Here is a 19,048-nt window from a genome sequence, read left to right as displayed (position 1 = left end):
CACCTGCATTGATTAATTATTTCTTTGATAAGTTTCCTATTAAAGTCAACATGAAATCCAAATTTAATTTCCAATACATATTCCAAAGAATAAAAATGTTTCCGCAATGTTGTAGGTACTGCAGCCTAAAACTAAATTCTTGCCTGTAGCTAACACAGTAGTTTAATTCTGGTTTAATGTTACTTTAAATAAACTTGCATTCACATCAGGCTCTATTTTGATATGGAATTTTCTTGAAAAGTATGAAAGCTACTTTTCATGTTTCATCAGTCCTGATAGAAAAAAAAATCCAATAACTATTGTTTCACTCAGAAATGGATTACAAAAGGCCATTTCATGTTGACTTTATAGTGTTTGATTAATAATATATAACAAGTTTATTCTTCTAACATTAGTAGATGTACACTCCAAACAATGCTGGGTTGTTTTAACCCAAATTTGGGTAAAATATGGACAAAATATGAAATGTAATTTCAAATTTTAACCTAGCTTCAACTTTCACTTTCAACTAATTTATTTTAATAAATTTTTAACCCAACATTTGGGTTTGTCCATGTTTAACAACCCAGCATTTTTTAGTGCATCTATTTATTAATTACACAGCTTGGTAATAATGATAATATGTTCTTAGACTGATACTTCGTCAATCTTTGCTTTTAAATGATGACATTTCAACTGTTATCTGCACTTCACTAAATGCTACTTGTTTGTGCCTCGTTCTCTTCCCTTCCTCTGTGTCGACTCGTCCCTCCAGGAATATAAACCACCTGCCACGCGACGACTGCACGAGATCCTGGGGGTGGAGACGGGAGGTCCAGGGGGGAGGCGAGCTGGAGAGCAGGGCCACGCGCCCTGCGACTACCTGAAGTTCAAGGACCTGATCCTGCGCATGCTGGACTACGATCCCAAGACGCGCATCACGCCCTTTTACGCGCTGCAGCACAACTTCTTTAAGAAGACGACGGATGAAGGCACCAACACCAGCAGCTCCACCTCCACCAGCCCTGCCATGGACCACAGCCACTCCACCTCCACCACTAGCTCCGTCTCTAGCTCCGGTGAGTGTCTCCCACAATTCGATGGAATGGAAAGTGTAGTGTGACCGCCCTTTAAACCTGTTACACTGTGTCCTAACTACACGCGACGCAACGCCGCGACACGCGATGAAAGGTATCTTTTCCATGTTAATCAGAGTTTTTGTCCTAACCAGACGCCACGGCGACACGCGAAGTTTCTAATTTAGAAGCGGTTCCTATTTCTGCGACGTCACGGCTGACGGATCCGCCCACACAGAGATCTCATTGGATGGAAGTTCTGCGTGTCATGAATATTTAATCATCAAACATGGACGACGAGGAACTGATTGTCGAAGTTCAAAGGCATTAAGTCACTGTGCCACAAGCGATTACGGATAATTTACCTCAGATTTTGAAAGCGTATAATTTAGCGTTTAAAATGAATTCTATGCAAACATACAACTGTATTTCATAACAAAATTAGTCAATGTATATTTTGTTAATGTTTTGATGTTATTTCTTGATTTGATTATGTCCTTACCCTATTTCCAATGCGAGTGCGGGCCAGCAGTGCGCTTTCACAGAGAGACTCCGCCCACACGCTGTTCTGAATGGCTGTGATTTTTGATTGACGTGTGGCGTCTCACAGTCGCGTCGCGTCTAGTGTGGACAGACGCACTTGCTGTCGCTGGAATTTAAGCGCGTCACGTGTAATTAGGACACGGTGTTACTTGGGGACAGTAAGACTAGGAAAGGACTATTTTTTCATGAGCTCTTTGTTGTCGCTCCCAACCCAGGTGGATCTAGCGGTTCTTCCAACGACAACCGAAATTACCGGTACAGTAACCGGTACTACAATAGCGCAGTCACTCACACAGACTACGAGATGCAGAGCCCACAAGTAAGTCATCGTTCTAGCTCCTCTTTAAGACGCCAAAACGACTCGTCTTGATCTCTGGTCGCTCTTTTTTCCCGCCAGGCTCCGTCTCAGCAGCAGTTGCGCATCTGGCCAGGAGGAGACAGCAGCATGGGTCAGCTGTCCAACAGCGGCAGCGACTCCTCCTACCCGCAGCTGATGTTGCACAAGCCTGCGGCCACGCAGCACTCGCGCCACTTCCTGGGCAACATAGGGGGCATGATGGAGCCGCACCATCCCCACCCCATCTACGGCAGCCACCACAGCAACGGCAGACAGCTCCGGCAACAGCAGCAGCAGCAGAACCAGCCGCAGGGCCAGGCCTCGCAGGGCCAGCAGGGCCCGGCGCTGATGCCCGTCTCCTCCCCGCAGATGCAGGACAGCATCGAGCTCAGCCTCACCCACCACCACCACTTGGGTCAGTCTTCCATCATGCAGCCGCCCCCGTCGAGCTTGGACTCCAGTCAGTACGGCTCCTCCAACCTCCACCTGGGCCTCTCTGCCTTTCGGACTAGGACAGTCATGGCCCCCCAGCAGCCCCCTTCCGCTTCCCAGCAACAGTTGCCCCAGGCCCCAGCCTCCCAGGACAGCATGGTCGCTGCCTCCGGTTTGGGATACATCCCTCCGTGCTACGCCGGCAGCAACAACAATAACAACCCGCCGCAGGGAAGCGTCGGAGTGGGGGGGATGCTCACCGGGGGGCCTCCGCCCAGAGGAGTCGGGGGAGCTGGGGGGCGGCCGGACTCCGAGGAGTCCGCCATGATGGCAGTGTGCGGCAGTGGGAGTGGGAGCGGTCAGAGTGCAGCCAACTCTTGATAAATCTTGAACAAATTCCAAAAGCCATACGAAAATTTTAAACGACAACATAACAGTGACAAAAAGCGCCACACGTACACACACACACGCGACACATTACACGTAGTAAGCGTACAACACACACTCGCGCGGCCACACTTAACAGAATCGCAGAGAAAAACTTGTGAAATATCAGACAGTTGATTTTGTTTTTTCGTTTCGTTGTTTTGGTTTTGCATGGGGAGAAGGTCAAGGGAGGGATTTGAAACTGTTTTTATCGTTATTTTTCTGTTTGTTAGTTTTTTTTTAATCGAAGGAGGAGAGCATCGAGCGAAGTAGTCGCAACAGAAGGTTTCAGAACGTTTGTTATTTGATTTTATGTGATTTCAGGACAGGTTTGCAGCGAGAGATTTTTATTTGCCGTTTTTTTTGCGGGGGAGGGGGGTGAGGAAAGGAGAGTTTTGTGTTGAAAAAAATTGAATGTTTTTGTCGAGACGACAGCAGCGGGAGAGAGAGTACCTTATGCTTTTTTATTTTTTGGTTTGTTTGTTTGTTTTTTTTCTGAGGTTTTGCCGTAATTGTACATTTTTAATTTATTAAGAATCACTACATAGGGAGCGGGAGATGGGGTTAGAAAGAGATCTAAATTGAGAGGTGGGTATTTTTGGGGTTTATTTATTCAATGTTTTATTTATACAGTTGTTTTATTTGGGCTCAGACAGATGATTCTTATGCTTAGAAAACCAACAAACTGGGTTTGAGTTTTTTTTTTTTTTCTTGGCTTCATTTTGTTGTTTTTGGTTGCTTTTTTTCTAGTTGAGCATAACCCACACACAAACACACACACACAGAAGACATACACTCACATTTTTGTTACTTTTTTTTAATGTTTCCAGTCTTTATCTCGCTTGACACACTGGCTTATATATCTCAAACTATGAAACAAATCCTACGAATGAAATAAAGCAAATGACAGAAACTGTTTTTAGTCGCCACATAGTGAGAAACACCAACTAACAACTAGAGGAGGAGGCTGAATCATGAGCCGCTTTCACGAGGAGAGGGGGAACGTAACTCGACTTCACATAAAGGAGGAAGTGATACAGGAAAGTCTTGAAAAACATCAAAACATTTTGCCAGAAGGAAAACCAAAATGCTTCCCTGTTGTTCGTTTCAAAAAAATAGTCTGCCTTCACCATCTCACTAGACTCTCTCTCTCTCACCCCTTTCTTACATTGGTTTCTGTCTCTTTCTCTCTTTTTTTCTAACCCTCTTTGTTTTGGACAGAAAACTGAAAGCGTTAACACATTTGTATTAACTCTGGATATGCTAAGCCAAATCTTGCTGTAGCTCTCTCTCTCTCTCGCTCGCTCTCTTTCTCTCTTTTTATTTTCTTGCTTACCCCATGTTTCTGTTGGAAGGAAGAGTCCGGGGCGAGATTTAGCAGGAGGGCGGAATACTTCAGTTTGAAGGGACACTGTCACGCCCTCCTGACTGCAGCCCCTCCCACTCTGACTTCATTTCCTGCCTCTCATTTTGCTTTCTGTTGTCTTTCTTCTCCCCCTCCTCCCCTTCCTCCTTCACAACACTCTGTGAGTGCTGTTTGCCATCAAGTCAAAAAAGTGAACTACTTCTCTCTCGGCTGCTATCTCCACTCTCATGTTCGGATTGCTGCTAAAGAAAACAGACAGATAAATAAATAAATGAATAAATAAATAAAAATGAGAACTTTTTAACCCTCCTGCTTCAGAAAAATGAAAAATAAAACACTGCATCTCATGTATTTATTACTATTTAACAAGGAAAAAAGAAAAAAAAAAGAAAAATCTGTTTTCTGCTGGTTTTTTTTTTTTGGTTTGCTTTCTTTCTTGGTACAGGTTAAAGCTTGACATTTATATTATGTAACGGAAACATGGTATTAAACAAGTGCCTCGATTTATTGGTCAGCCACTGGACGGAATTGAACAGAAGAGGATTATAGAGGAGTTTGATCAAGGTTTATTATATGTATAGCTAAAAATTCAAGCCTCATGCAACTGTGTAGAAATCCATGACAATTCAAACATCATGTGAGAACTTCATATTGGATGCGAGCCTCATTCAGTATGACTGACCAATACCATATATTTAATTAACTGATGACATCTTCATCCATTGTAATCTGTGTACATAGCATCCATGCATCATCCAGTTAACGTCAAAGCAATGTTAGGGTGAAATGTCATTTTCGAGGTTAATTCCAGTGACTGGGATTCGAACCTGCAACCTTTTGAGGCATCAGGACCTGCAAAACTACCTTATTCTGCTCAGATCAGTGATGATGACTGCTGTCCTTTATGTTCTTAATAACCAGTTAAAACTTGTAATTGGCCTCACTGGCTTCTTTACTTTGTCATTTTTTTCAACATCATCCTTCATGAGAACATAATGTCTGAAGTATTATGATATCATCAGTTTTGGTTTCTTTATTAAAGAGAGAGTTGCCTCTGTAGGTCCTCTAATCTTGTTATGTTTAGCAGACGTTGCTCACCATATAAATGTCACACTCACCATGCACTGTCAGAAACGTGTCTGAGCACTGATAAACTTTGAAAAATGCAGATGTTTCTGAGCTGCTTATGACACAACTACGGATTTTTGTGTGTGCTCTGTCATTATTGAAGAGTATAGCATCATATATATTATCTATGAAGGGGTTAATAGGGGGACAGTATCCAGAACAAAGTGTTGCTCTGTCACCTCTCAATAAAACCCTCACATAAACCAAAACATCTGTTGAAGTGGAGAAGCATCTAAAAGGGGGGACAATTAAATTTAATTGAGAAGACACACGTTAAGAAGTTCCTTCTGGTTTGGTTTAGGGATAATATCTTAAGCCTCAAGCTGGTTGATTTTATTTTTAATGTATTTAGGCCTACTACAAATCGGAAGGAACTGGAAGTTGTACGTACCTAAAAGGTAGCTATATATTGCTGGTCTTTTACTTTTATGAAGCGCTTGAATGAATTCGACTATATTAAGTGCTCATTAAGACATTTCCTAAAAGACAAGTCACACAGAAAGATTCATGGTGTAAGGAAAACTAGCTTGTACTTGAGGGCAAAAAGTGCTACTTAGCATTGAATTCGTCTTTCTACAAAAACAATCGTTTCCACACCCCTATTTGCAGTAGTTTAGGATCTTAAGTAGGCTACAAGTTCATTTAAAAACCGATTAGCAAGGATGTAACAAGTAAAACAATTGTTTTACCAAACCACATAAATAAATTGGCTTTAAGCTTGAATATAATTGAATAGAAAATAATTCTCAGCCAAAAACTTTGACGTTAAATTGATTTCCGTAGTGTTATACAAAATTATTAGGCTATAGGCTAATGCTAAATCATGGGTAGCTACACGTAATTAAAACATTTTTTTGTATATACAAACCTTAATATTAAACGCAATATGTGCTTAAATAAAGGCTTCAATGGGACTTGCGTGAATTACGTGATGACGTCTCTTTTTTTTCATTGAAACGGTTAATTAGCCGTCACGTCATCAATCAACAGGTGGCTACAGGGCGCGCCTAGCGGTGTTAGCGGCGTTTTATTTACTTCCTTTATGTCACATTTAAAGGTTAATGGCTGTCATGGAGCGCATAAGTTTGTGTTTTTGTTGTTCTTTGTATTTTCTTGGCATAATGTGCATTGTCAGAGCATACAATCATGGGACCGGGGGTCACCCATATAGCAACGTCGTATCCACGGAACAGAAAGTCCTTGCCATGCAACCCATGTCAGGCGCTGTCAGGCCGTGGCCAGAAAACAGTGAGTTTATGAAGAACCCCCCGGCCATGCGACCATATCACGTTTTCCCAATGTTCCAACATGTTCCAGTTCCTCTCGTTGACATGGATTTGTTCAGGCCTGTCTCCGGGAGACGACAATTACCAAAGATTTTGACTAGTCTTCTAATTCCTCAAGTGAACCCTCAGTTTGCCCAAGTGTCTCCCGTGCGTAATGCTCGTGGCGTAGAGGTTTGGTGTGGTTACAGTACGATCTCGGTGCGCATGAATGAGAATCTACTGGGCTTCAGAAGTTCACCGTCTTTGTTTCACCTGGGAACATGTCCTGTCTCACGCTCCGACAAGAACTTCTTATATTTCCATTACGACCTCAATGACTGCGATAGCTCTTTTACGGTAAGTAGCCAAGTTATTATACACAATAAACCCAGTCTTGGTCCGATTTTGTCAGAGGTTTCTATATAAACTGTAAAAAATAAAATGTTGCTGCCTTAAATTAAGTAGCTACAATCTACTTAAATATTTAAGTAATTTCAACTTAAATTACATCAAACTGACAAAAAAAAAATATTCTAAATCTTGTATAACTTGTAAAAAAGTTAAAAATTGTTCAACTTATTCTGAGTTATTCCAAGTGGAGTTAAAACAATGTTAAAAAAACATTGCTTTAACAATGTTTTTGATCATATATTTAGTGTAGGCAGGCAGCTAATATGCCTATATTCACGGCCGCATTAACCATAGGGCTAGGCGGGGCTTAAGCCCCGGGGCCCAAGCAAGGAGGGGGCCCGTGATTGGCTGTGGAGCAGATACTGCAAGCCATCTGATTACCAAAGCCTTACCACGCAACGTCCCCCACAAATTATCCCTGTTATTTAGTTGCACTTTGCCTTATATTCCATGTATTATCATGGAATCATTATCATTAATAGAGACGTTCGCAAAGACCCGCCTTTTTTAGGTACTATGTGACGGACGGGCCACGAGCCAGGCGGCTCTCGCGAGTCACGCACATCATGTTCTCATGCACTCACGCAGTGAAAAATACTTCGCGGGGCAAAGACTAACGTTACACCGAGTGATTACGAGAGAGAGTTCAGAGCAGCTTACTGTTGATATGAAACAAAGTCTCAACTTTCAAATATTGTCATTTAAGTAATTTAAACATTACCGTTTTCAAGTTCATGTCCACCGACTGACAGCTTTGTTGTCGGACAAAGTTGCGTATTCGGCGTTATGATTGGCCAGGCCACCTGTCAATCAAACCCCCTAGGCATGCAGGGCCAACGGCTCTGAGCAGGGCATGGTAAATTGAAACGTCAGGTTTTAATTTGATATGACAAATATATTTATTCTATATTTAACTTGTGAACGACCGACCTGCTGCTGCACGTAGGCCTATAGATGATGGCTGCCTGCGCCTTATTAGAATAGGTTATATATCAACCAATAAATCGCCTTTACTCTTCTCTTCATTCGAGTCTATTCTTAAAACACAGCGTCATCATCGACCCCACAAACTTTCGGTAAGTTTGAATATTAACTTGATGGATGTATAATTTTGCTTTTTGTGTTTGATTAAACTCTATATTCGCCTAAAGGACTGGCGATAATATATCCGGTAGAAATATTTAAATTTTGCTGCGCCATCATGATGTAAGTTTATCATTTAAACGCGTTTTTAAACGTTGTGGTTTGGATACAAAATATTTCAAACTGCTCAGGCACAGTGAGCAGCGGGAGAATTTATTTTGTAAATGCTGGTTTTGAGACCAAGGTGAACCATAGACTGTGGTGAACTTGAGACGGTTTTGCACAGCGCACTTGAATCCGACTCTGAGGTCTCAAAGTGACAGACGCTGCTAATAAAGCTGCTGTCGCCATGTGTGTCAATAATGTTAATCAAACATCAGAAAGAAAGTAATTTACTGCATTTGACTGAATTACTTTTGCAAAATTAACAAGAATGAATGTTGAATTTATAGTGAAAACCATGTATTGTATATTTGATTACTTTATATAATATTATTCAGTGCTTTAAGTTTTTCATAGGTCGATTTATTGTGCCTTTTTCTATTTTAATTTGTGACTCTTGTCATCAGTAAGCTTGAGATTATTTTCTTAAGCTACTATTATTTTTTGGTGATATTGAAATTGGTCACAATAATTATGAAATTTTAGTCAATACATTTTGATATGATAAAAAAATCATGTTAAAAGTAACATAACTTAACTGTGAAGTATATCATGGATAAAATGACTCGTAGGCTATAATAATATAACATTTAGCTCATGTAGTTGGCGACCTAAAGTGGTGGGGGGGCCCTGCAGTAACTCATAGCCCCGGGGCCCAGTGAGCTCTTAATACGGCCCTGCCTATATTTGTACGGTTTAAAAAAATTGATGGTTTAACTTAAATTAAGTAACCTGGTTGCCTTAATTTTAAGTCGATTGAACTGGAAAAAGTGAGTTAATAAAATGAAGGAGATTGATTTAATCATCAGAAACTCAAAATAATAAGTTATCTGAACTAAATAAATTATTTAAGTTGATTTGACATGAGACTTGAACATTTAAATAATAAATCTTGAAAAATTTTTTTACAGTGTATTCATAAATGTGTGCAAAAAATTTAGTTAAAAAAGCTATCTTTTTCAACACATTAAAATTCTGTGTAAACCTGAAAATTATAGCTGGTCAAATGTTTAAAATATTTGTGATTGGTCACTTTTCCATTATTTAGAAAACCGGAATGCATTAAGATGTGGTAATGTCAAATTCTCATAATAATCCTAAAAGTTTTTTGTTGTTGTTGTTGTCGAGTAGGCCTATCTTATTTGATACATTAGGTTCGTATTATGATAAAGGAGAATATGAAACCTTTATTAAGAATCTAAAGAATTTATTCCGAGGCCCAAAATGAGCAAAATTATGTAATTTGGTGCAGTTGTTGATGTTTGTATATCCCAAAAGTTAAATGAAATTCTGATGGGCTTTAATGTAATTTCTTTAAAAAAAAAAAAAGAAACAAAGGTAAACTTTCACTTGCACAACAGAAGGCATGTAGTAGAATATGTACATTTTATATAAACAGGTGTTTAAGATTACAGTTATTTTGATTAAAGATTATGAGGGCACATGAATTAAAAATAAAAAGTAAATATGTGCATTGATAATAATAAATACTGCAATAGTCCTTAAATAATAATCAATCTTGATTTTTACACCATATTACAACGTTTGATCCTCCTCAGATGATGAACGGCCAGATCATGTATTCTAACACGTTGCGCTATACACCAGAGCCTCAAGGGACAGTCATCCGAGCGGTGCCCCTCACGCTAAACATCCAGTGCCTATACAACAGGTAAACCTTGAATCTGAAGAGGTTTCCGGAGTTGGAAATGAAATTCACCTTTTGTTTTGTTCACCTCATCTTTTGTTTCCTCCAAATTCTAGATTTCATTATTCCTACAAAATAGGCTTCCAGCCTGTGCTGAGGGAGCACAAGTTTCACAAGATTTTTGAGCGTAGAGCCAAGTTTAGTATTTCTGTGTGTAATGGTAAGCTTTTCCTCTCCTTATATTTAATTTCATGTTTTTGTTGGTACTCATCAGTCTATTAAACTGTGTGAACTCCAGAACGCTGGGAAAGACTTGAAGAAAATGTGAGTTTTATGCTTGGGGAGCCCATGTATTTTGAAGTCAGCGCTGCTCATGTGTCCAAAGACGAGATGATTTTTGTTGACTCCTGCTATGCGACAGCATCCAGAGATCCAAAGTCTATTCCACAACACAATGTTATTTGTAATTATGGGTAAGCTCTTTGGTACACTCTGCTTTTTTTTAACATAAGGACACTTTTAGTGTGGAGAAAGAATAAAATTAAACACCAAACCTCAATTTCAGGTGTATGGAGGACAGCAGAAGACAAGGAAGTCTCTCCCGCTTTTTCCAAAGACAGTCAAATATTATAAGGTTTTCGGTTGATGCCTTTTTACTCCCCCAAGTTACTGGCACGGTAATGTTTTCATTCTTAAATAGGTTATATATATATATATATATATATATATATATATATCACATGCTTGTATATATTTAAGAAATATTTTCATGTATAAACTGTATAAATATTTTATATATAAATAAAAAAAAATTCTTAAATATACATGCATGTGTGTGTATTTATATATATATATATATATATATGGAAGCGATTAATCGTTTGACAGCCCTATATATATATAAATTGTATGACAGACCTAATATATATATATATATTTTAGGGCTGTCAAATGATTAATAACGATTAATCGCTTCCAAAATAAAAGTTTAATAAAAGTAATAAGTTTTACAAAATAAAAGTATGTGGGTGCACTGTGTATAATTATTTTGTGTATGTGTGTGTGTGTGTGTGTGTGTATATATATATATATATATATATATATAAATACACACACACACATGCATGTATATTTAAGAAAAATATATTATTTATATATAAAATTTATATATACAGTTTATACGTGAAAATATTTCTTGGATATATACAAGCGTGTGTGTGTGTATATATATATATATATATATACATGTATACATACATACATATATAGTCATATACATATATAGTCGCTTTAGAAGATATACTAAAATATTTGCTGAAATGTCAGGGGTGAACTCATATAACTCATACTATATATATATATATATAATAAAACTAGAGACTATTTGTTATTTGTAGGGTGGGGTTTTGATATTGGGTTTATTCTTAGTTCCACACCTTGAAGTCTTAGCTGCAGATAACTTGTAGAATATTGATTGTGGGAATTGACTGATTTAACATGCATTGACACAGAAAAAATTTAAGTTAATGAACAAAATGACCAAACCCATAAATTGTCTGAGAGAATTTTTGTATAGAAATGGCAACATAAAACATGTGACAACTTGCCCCTGTCTGATATGTAGGTATGGATATGTCGATCTGTCTGTCATGCATGAAATGAATGTTTGTGTTGATTACATACATGTATATTGTGTAAATGTATGTGTTGATTGCATTTTTTCCTCATTTTTACAGCACTTTTACCTGCATTGCACAATATCGGTTCACGATGCCACAAGCGCTTCAGCAAAATCCTGCACTTATAACCATGCAGAGAGAGGGTGAATAATTGTATTTCACATATGTGCAAAATACTGTGTAAATGCAGAGAAGCAAGATTCTAATCTTGTACCAACAGGTGGGACGAACTCTACACTGATGCGTCCGTTTGTGCATGTTGTGATTCAGTTTGTGAAATTGAAGCAACTTGTAAGTAGAATGCATCAGCGACTATCAAAACTTGAAATGAAAACCCTATACATTAATGTTTTGTTCTTGCTTTTGCAACAGCTTCTTTGCCCCGTTCAACACAATCTCTGGTAACTAGTCTACCCTGGGTAATGGACAAGAACGAACAATATTTAATCAAAGGAAAAGGATTGTCCGGTGTTCAGAAGGACATAGAGGAGGTGAAGTTCAAGAGCGCAAATGGAATCGGTGAAGAGGAAGATGATCATTACACTGTGGGGGCTGTGTCTGATACTGAAAAACAAATGAAAGCAAAAGAGAATAAAAAGATGCCTGTGAAAGACTTGGATGAGGATGTAGAAGTAATTGTTGGGAAAGAGGAAACAACTGCTATAGAGTTGAAGGATGAGGGGGATCGTTCTGGAAAAGTGATGTCTTTTGGAGAACAGATGGATGGTGTTGTAGAGCTCGAGGAGGATGCTGGGAGACTCAAGAGCGCAGAAGGAATCGATGAAGAGGAAGATGGTTACACTGTGGAGACTGATACTGAAAAACAAATTGAAGCAAAAGAAGAAAATAAAAAGATGCCCATGAAAGACTTAGATGAGGATGTAGAAGTAATTGTTGGGAAAGAGGAAACAACTGCTATAGAGTTAAAGGATGAGGGCGATCGTTCTGGAAAAGTGATATCTTTTGGGGAACCGATGGATGGTGTTGTAGAGCTCGAGGAGGAGGCTGGGAGTCTCAAGAGCGCAGAAGGAATCAGTAACGAGAAAGACGGTTACACTGTTGAGACTGAAACTGATACTGAGAAACAAATCAAAGAAAATAAAAATATTCCCTTGAAAAACCTTGACGAGGATGTAATTGTTCAGACAGAGGAAACAACTGCTATAAAGGATGAGGAGGGCGATCGTTCTGGAAAAGTGATGTCTGTCGGGGAACCGATGGATGGTGTTGTAGCGCTCGAGGAGGATGCTGGGAGTCTCAGGAGCACTGAGCTTTTGGAAGATGTTAATGATGACAAAGGGTCCAGCAAGAGTGGATTAAATCAACTGATTGACATTACCAGAGAAGAACTGTCCAAATATAAAATAAAGCCTGAAGTTTTTGAGAAGAGCATGCCGGTACGAACCACAGGACCCTCATACATGGCGATTGGTGAAGAGGTATTTTTAAATGCCAAACAAGAACCAATGGAGTGGAATAGAGAGGAACATTAACCCACCCAGTGAGCGAGAAATGGGGGACTGACGTTTGAGATCGTTCCAGGGTCTAAAAGGTATGAATTTAGCTGGACTTCATGAGAGTTGTTGATATTTTTCTAGCTTTGTTTTTTCTGTTTTAGGATCCTCGATGGACCTTTTTTTGGAGTTGCATTTGTGGGGCAAAAGATCTCTGCATACTTTCTTAAAGTCAGTGTTTTGGTCATGGATTTAAGTGAATTCACGAATTTGCATAATAGGAATGCTTCAATGTACAGTCCTGACATCCACTGTAATGTCATGGGAATATTAAAACGTTTTTGATTGAGCATTAGTTCTTCTTTACTGATTCCGTATGTCCTGTGACCTTTTTGATGCCTCTCATTAAATGAACAATTTATTCTTAACAGGAAAATCTCACAGGTCATAATTTATCCCAATATCAAAAGAAAAATATTTAAAGAAAATTTTAGCAGATTTTTATGACCATTAAGATTTTCTTTATTTTACATAAAGCTTTGTTTGTACTGATTTTAAAATTAACAATGAAAATATTAAACGTATACAATAATGATATTTTGGTTACACTTTACAATAAGGTATCATTGTTAACATTTATTAATGCATTAACTAACACAAACTTACAGTGAGCAATACATTTTTGCAGCAATTGTTTGTTAATTAAAATGTTCATGTTAGTTCACAGTGCATTGACTAATGTTTAACAGATACTGCTTTTGATATTATAAAGAGGTATTAGTAAATGTTGAGATGAACTAAGATTAATAAATGCTGTAGAAGTATTTTTCGTTTTTAGTTCATATTAAACTGTAGTTTACTGTTTACAAATGAAAACTATATTGTAAAGTGTGACTGAGATTTTTTTTTTTAATGGTCCTAAAATGGATTTAATTTGCTTTATGCAAAATGCAAAGTATATATCTAATTTAAATAATATAACCTAAATCATAAGCAACTCTACTTGACGTTTGGAAATAAAGTAAAGACTTCTTAGGAGGAATATGCAAAGGTATCATAAAGTAAAAATCAGCTGTTTTATATGATTCAATTTATATTATTCCTGGCGATGTCAGTTGTAGCTTGAGGATGGCTGTAAGTGTCAGATCCTCCACCTAAACATGGCCATAAACTCTCTAGAAAATAACAAGAGATTAGACATGGTCTGAATAAATGTTGTGACCAATAGACTAAGAATAAAGAACAGAGAAATCTCTAATGTAGGCTTACTGTCTGATTTAATGACCGTGCTGTAGGCGATGTCTAATTGTTAGTTAGTCACATTAGACCAAAATGCTTTCTGGATTATGAAATAAAGGAGATTAGGCATTAGGAGACTGAATTTGGATAACATTAAAGCCATCCTGTGTGAAAAAAGAGGGAGATGTCATTTTTCAATATAACTCTGTTGTAGCCTATATTTGTGTGACCTGCCTCCCTTTGCATGTTGCTGTTCGCATTAGAGATTTTCGACCGAAATTGTTTCTAAAATACAGGCAAGAGAAGTTTAGACATCACCAGGAAAATTTTAGGAACATTATAGACGGTCTGTAAATAATGTGACCGAGCGTCCATACAGGGTTCGCCTAACACTCAAAAATAAGTCAAACTCGATCACTAACTTCTAAACAGTAAACAAACACCCTTAATAGTACCCAGTGCGCATGACACATGCAAATCTACGGCAAGTCCCGATGGGAAAAATACTTCTGTTACAATAATAAGTTACGCACAGCAAGTATGTAAATTTACAATGAAATCTATTATTATCAGAGATAGGTAAAACAATAATAACCAGCTATCATTTGATGACGTAAAAGAAACGCTGAATCTGTTTTGAGAACTGCTCCAAAAAAAAAAAAAAACGGTTCGTGGAAATGACAGTGCTTGAAGACGACAGGTGCGTTGCTAATTAACTCACCCATCTCGGTTATGTGAAATATGTCAAGGTTGTTTGAGTGATTGTGAGTATTACTTTGATGAGGTTTAGAGATATGAAGCTTTATTTAACAGTATTATTTACTTTAGTGGTATTTTTCTCCAAATATGTTTACGCCTTACGAGCTGCGCTCAAACACGCCATCGATTCGACCTCAGGGTCGGAACTGGACATAAGATTTGGAGAAGATTTTGAAGGATCTGCTGTCAAGAGTCTTGGCTCGCCGTATTTGCAACTTCCTATTTTCCAGCATTCTAGAATCCCTCTTTTGGACAAAGTGCAGTTCACTCCAAAGCGTGGGTCGGGCCTTGAACAACTGCCCGAAGCGACGAAAGAAGTCCTCGTCCCGCGCGTCACTGTACGCGAGAGCTCCCGTCGACGCGGTCGATCACAACAAGTAAACGTCGTTTGCCTAAAGAAGAAAATGATGGTTCAAGTCAACAAACAGATTTTAGGACACGATAGCTTGGGGTCTGAGCTAAAACTGGGAACATGTGACGTCAGCAAGACTACAAAGCACTATCATGTGTTTATTTACGACATGGATCAGTGTGGCAGTAAAAGACAGGTGTGCGTAGCTGGTTTGTTTTTCTTTGTCGTTTCTTTTTTGTTTGCATTTTTTCTTCCTTACTTAAGGGGCTACATATGTTGCTTATTGTATTTTTGTCTGTTACTTTTTTAATTTGATAACTTCACAATGGGCGTTTGCAAACATTGTGGAAACTACTATGCTACATGTTGAAATGGTATGGAAGAAATTAAAGGATTAGTTTACCCAAAAATCAACACATAAGAAGATATTTTGAAGAATATTGTTAACCAAACAGGCCCAGGGCCTTATTGACGTCCAGTATGGAGAGAAAAAAATACTATGGAAGTCAATGGGGCCCATCAACTGTTTGGTGAACGACATTCTTTAAAATATCTTCTTTTGTGTTCAACGGCAGACGAAATAAAACTCATACAGGTTTGGAACAACTTGAAGGTGAGAAAATGATGCCAGAATTTTTAATTTTTTGTGTGGAGTATCCCTTTAAGGCACTTGGGAAAAAATGTAACTCAAAGTCTCCATGTTCACTTGATAAACTTTGAATTATCTTTGTCTTTTTGAATGCAGTTAATAAACAAAAGAGTAACATATTCCAATATACTGCGCTACTCTCCAGAGGTGGAACCGTGGCCGATCCGCCGTGCCATGCCTTTCTCGCTCCCTGTTGAGTGTCACTTTAACAGGTAAATCGATGTCTTAAGTTGTACCAGATTTGTGTTGATTATATGTTCCACTTAAACTTTTTGTTGATCTGTTAATCAATCACTGATTTTTTTTTTTAAACAAACAAACACCCATAATCTTTTTCCCCCAGATATCATTACTCATACAAAATTGGTTACATACCACAAGTCAGGTTTCAGAACTACTTCAAGCCCCTGAGAACAGTGGACAGCGTTGTACTATCTCCCCGTGATGGTAAATAAGGTTTGACTAATGTAAAGTAGAACTCCATTCTGTTTCTGTCAATGAATCATCACGTGTCTGTCTTTTAGAGCTGTGGAGAAGATTATCCCCCACAGAAGAGTACACCCTTGGTCACCCTATGTACTTTCAGGCAGACGGACCCCCTCTTGCTGAGGACAAGAGGCTGTTTGTGGATTCCTGTTATGTGACTACCAGCAATTCTCGTTTGTCTATGCCACGATTTACAGTCATTGAAAACCATGGGTAACACTTTGTTAATTTAACCCTATAAAGCCTACTGCATCGAATTTCAAAGGAACACGTCAACTTTTTGCTACTTTAGCTTATTTACACGGAAATGAAAAGGATATGTATGGACTGACTCTGGGGGTATGGTGAATAAGCTAAAGTCCCAAAAAGTCGGCGTGTTTTTCTAAATGATCAATATCATCCTTTGCTGAAAAGCCTGCTGTACACAATCTGCTACATGCCTTTTGTCATCTGATTGATAATTTATACTTTCTTAGCAGGCAAAACATCATTTAGTATAATTCTAAAACATCCCCTCTCAGGTTGTGGTACGTGCCTTTTTTCTGTGAAATAATTTTTATAAAGTTAATGTAAGAATACATTTTATATTTTGAAAAATATACAAATAAATTTGACTTGAATATTATCAAATTAGGTAGAAAAATCAATGAATCAAACACAGGCTTTTGAGGAACGTTGATTTGTACATTTCTCAAATAGAGCATTGCGTTGTGTTTTATCACCCCACAATTAAAACTACAGAGGTTTGATCATAAGCATTTAAATGTCATCTGACAGACATATAATTATGATCTGTAGAGTGACAATTGATATGTATAAGCATTTTATACAAGTCATTTTAAGTTTTGACCATGTAAATCACAGCAACTGAATCAAATTGGGGATTTTTGCGCCCCTGGATTAAATTGAGGATTGTTATATTTTTCCTCTTTGAGTATTAGCTCCACATTCTTCTATAATGTACTATATGAGCTGTAAAAGCCTGATGTATCTCAAATTATACTCTGCAAACAACACACATGCAAACCTTTTTTTTTAGATTTCTTTCAAGGTTTTAAAACCTTTCCATTTTGGGGAGCCATTATTACATATGTCAAACTTTACCGGGTTAGGGCGAAACTGAAGACAAAACTTTATATTTCAGGTGCATGATTGATAGCATGAGCAGCAGGTGGTCCAGATTCATTCAAAGTGGACAAAGGAATGTTGTGCGGTTCTCATTGGATGCTTTTCTTTTCCAAGGAATGTTGGGAAAGGTAAAATAATAAAAAATTATACAAAAATAATGTTGCTGTCAAACAATTTTAGAAAAAACGTTGCATGCTTTTATGAGTAAGAGGGCCAGGCTCATTTTATTTTATCAGAATAACATTTGAGTCTGCTTATTGAGGTTGCCTGTTCTTTTTATTCTCAGCATCTTTACATGCATTGTGAAATATCTGTCGGAAGTTTAGATCCAACGGCAAGTGGAAAGTCCTGCACTTATAACCAGTCAACAAAAGGGTATATTGAGTTTTGGTTTGCATTGTAATAATTCAAAACTGAATTGGTACTAATTCAGATAATTTCTTCTTCAGATGGGAAGAATTATACGGTTCAAATGCTGTGTGCCTCTGCTGTGACTCCACGTGTCTGTCTTCTGACTTGCCTGGTGAGAAACCTCATGTTATCCTACTTTGAACCATTTTAATAGTTTAAAAGTCAGTTTTCATTAAATGTTTTGTTTGGTATATAGATCTTTTAATTGAGGGTAGATGCAATAATGCCTGTAAAAGTCTTGCCTCATCATGGAAGGAATAAGATTTTACGCTAATCCCTTTTTCATTATTCCATCTAGTGTCCAGTAAGGTCATCACCAGTGAACCCTGGATCATGGAGTCTGATTTGAACATAGTTGAGGAAGAGCAAACAACTCCATTCCTGCCAGAGGAGGTGGGAACAGGCTTTGTTCAAATAATAACCACACCGGCAGCTGAGAATAGACCTCGTCATTTTGTGCCAGTCTCGGCTGTGGTGGAAGAAGTGGAGGAAGACGACAAATTTGAGGAGACACGCAGAACCTTTGAGGAGGTATTTGGATTGGTCTAAACAAAGAAGACTTAATAAAGACATTTTGATTTAGTTCTCACAGCTTAATTGCACTTGAAGTGTTAATAAAAACATGACACACTTTTAAAAATTTGTATGTTTCCCCTCCCTGCCCTTTTTTTAGCTTTTTATAGTTTGATTTTTAGGTAATTTATCAATAGCTATTTCTATTCACTTATTTATGCGAATTTTGTGATATTACAAAAAAAAAATCTGGATGGAAACACAAAGACATGCAAAATTTTAAAAACGCACATAAAAAACGTGTGCGTTCAATTGAGGTTGATGCTTTTTTTTATCCGATAAGAAGACATGCGTGAACTATACCATGCATAACAGCAAATAAAATGAAAGATTCTTAAGATGATTGTGTCTCTTAGTAGAGATGCTATAGAGCAAAAGCCATTTTGAAAATCAGTATAGAAATAAAATTAATTAACATTGTGCGTATTGAGCACACAAATTTTGAAAGGGCTATTTTTTTAA

At 37.9% G+C, this 19,048-nt stretch overlaps 3 protein-coding genes across 6 annotated transcripts in view; all 3 read left to right on the top strand.

The window, feature by feature from the left end:
* Window positions 1–5,218, top strand: part of dyrk1b (dual specificity tyrosine phosphorylation regulated kinase 1B) — a 43,062-nt gene extending 37,844 nt beyond the window's left edge. For all 3 annotated transcript variants that reach the window (XM_039650710.2, XM_039650708.2, XM_039650709.2), the window contains exons 9-11: window positions 755–1,058; window positions 1,814–1,917; window positions 1,996–5,218. In XM_039650710.2, coding sequence (XP_039506644.1) covers window positions 755–1,058; window positions 1,814–1,917; window positions 1,996–2,748 — 1,161 coding nt within the window. In that variant the 3' untranslated portion in view covers window positions 2,749–5,218. The remainder of the gene's footprint in view (window positions 1–754; window positions 1,059–1,813; window positions 1,918–1,995) is intronic.
* Window positions 5,219–6,253: 1,035 nt separating this feature from the next.
* zp3d.1 (zona pellucida glycoprotein 3d tandem duplicate 1) lies at window positions 6,254–13,339 on the top strand. 2 transcript variants are annotated; one of them, XM_039650713.2, is made up of 9 exons: window positions 6,254–6,909; window positions 9,768–9,880; window positions 9,973–10,076; window positions 10,155–10,329; window positions 10,422–10,533; window positions 11,593–11,678; window positions 11,756–11,826; window positions 11,908–13,087; window positions 13,154–13,339. In XM_039650713.2, exons 1-8 carry the CDS (start codon window positions 6,349–6,351, stop codon window positions 13,026–13,028), a joined length of 2,343 nt encoding a protein of 780 aa, XP_039506647.2. In that variant the 5' UTR covers window positions 6,254–6,348; the 3' UTR covers window positions 13,029–13,087; window positions 13,154–13,339. The 2 variants fall into 2 exon arrangements, with proteins under 2 accessions (XP_039506647.2, XP_088974038.1); XM_089117912.1 differs by having other exon boundaries at window positions 13,134–13,339.
* A 1,601-nt stretch (window positions 13,340–14,940) lies between these two features.
* Window positions 14,941–18,676, top strand: zp3d.2 (zona pellucida glycoprotein 3d tandem duplicate 2). Its single transcript, XM_039650738.2, has 8 exons — window positions 14,941–15,535; window positions 16,085–16,200; window positions 16,332–16,435; window positions 16,513–16,687; window positions 17,619–17,730; window positions 17,889–17,977; window positions 18,052–18,125; window positions 18,312–18,676. Exons 1-8 carry the CDS (start codon window positions 15,008–15,010, stop codon window positions 18,560–18,562), a joined length of 1,449 nt encoding a protein of 482 aa, XP_039506672.2. The 5' UTR covers window positions 14,941–15,007; the 3' UTR covers window positions 18,563–18,676.
* The last annotated feature ends 372 nt before the right edge of the window (window positions 18,677–19,048 follow it).

Source organism: Pimephales promelas, chromosome 12 (genome assembly GCF_988280905.1).
Source record: "Pimephales promelas chromosome 12, fPimPro1.hap1.1, whole genome shotgun sequence".
Taxonomy (NCBI): domain Eukaryota; kingdom Metazoa; phylum Chordata; class Actinopteri; order Cypriniformes; family Leuciscidae; genus Pimephales; species Pimephales promelas.
The sequence above is the reverse complement of the archived record's forward strand: the minus strand, read 5'-3'. Positions and strand labels throughout refer to the sequence as shown.

Coding starts and splice junctions, on each gene's coding strand:
- zp3d.1 (XM_039650713.2), top strand. CDS start 6,349: ATGGCTGTCATGGAGCGCATAAGTTTGTGTTTTTGTTGTTCTTTGTAT. Junction 9,881..9,972: donor ATCCAGTGCCTATACAACAG/GTAAACCTTGAA, acceptor TCCAAATTCTAG/ATTTCATTATTCCTACAAAA. Junction 11,679..11,755: donor TATAACCATGCAGAGAGAGG/GTGAATAATTGT, acceptor TTGTACCAACAG/GTGGGACGAACTCTACACTG.
- zp3d.2 (XM_039650738.2), top strand. CDS start 15,008: ATGAGGTTTAGAGATATGAAGCTTTATTTAACAGTATTATTTACTTTA. Junction 15,536..16,084: donor AGTGTGGCAGTAAAAGACAG/GTGTGCGTAGCT, acceptor TTTTGAATGCAG/TTAATAAACAAAAGAGTAAC. Junction 17,731..17,888: donor TCCAAGGAATGTTGGGAAAG/GTAAAATAATAA, acceptor TTTTATTCTCAG/CATCTTTACATGCATTGTGA.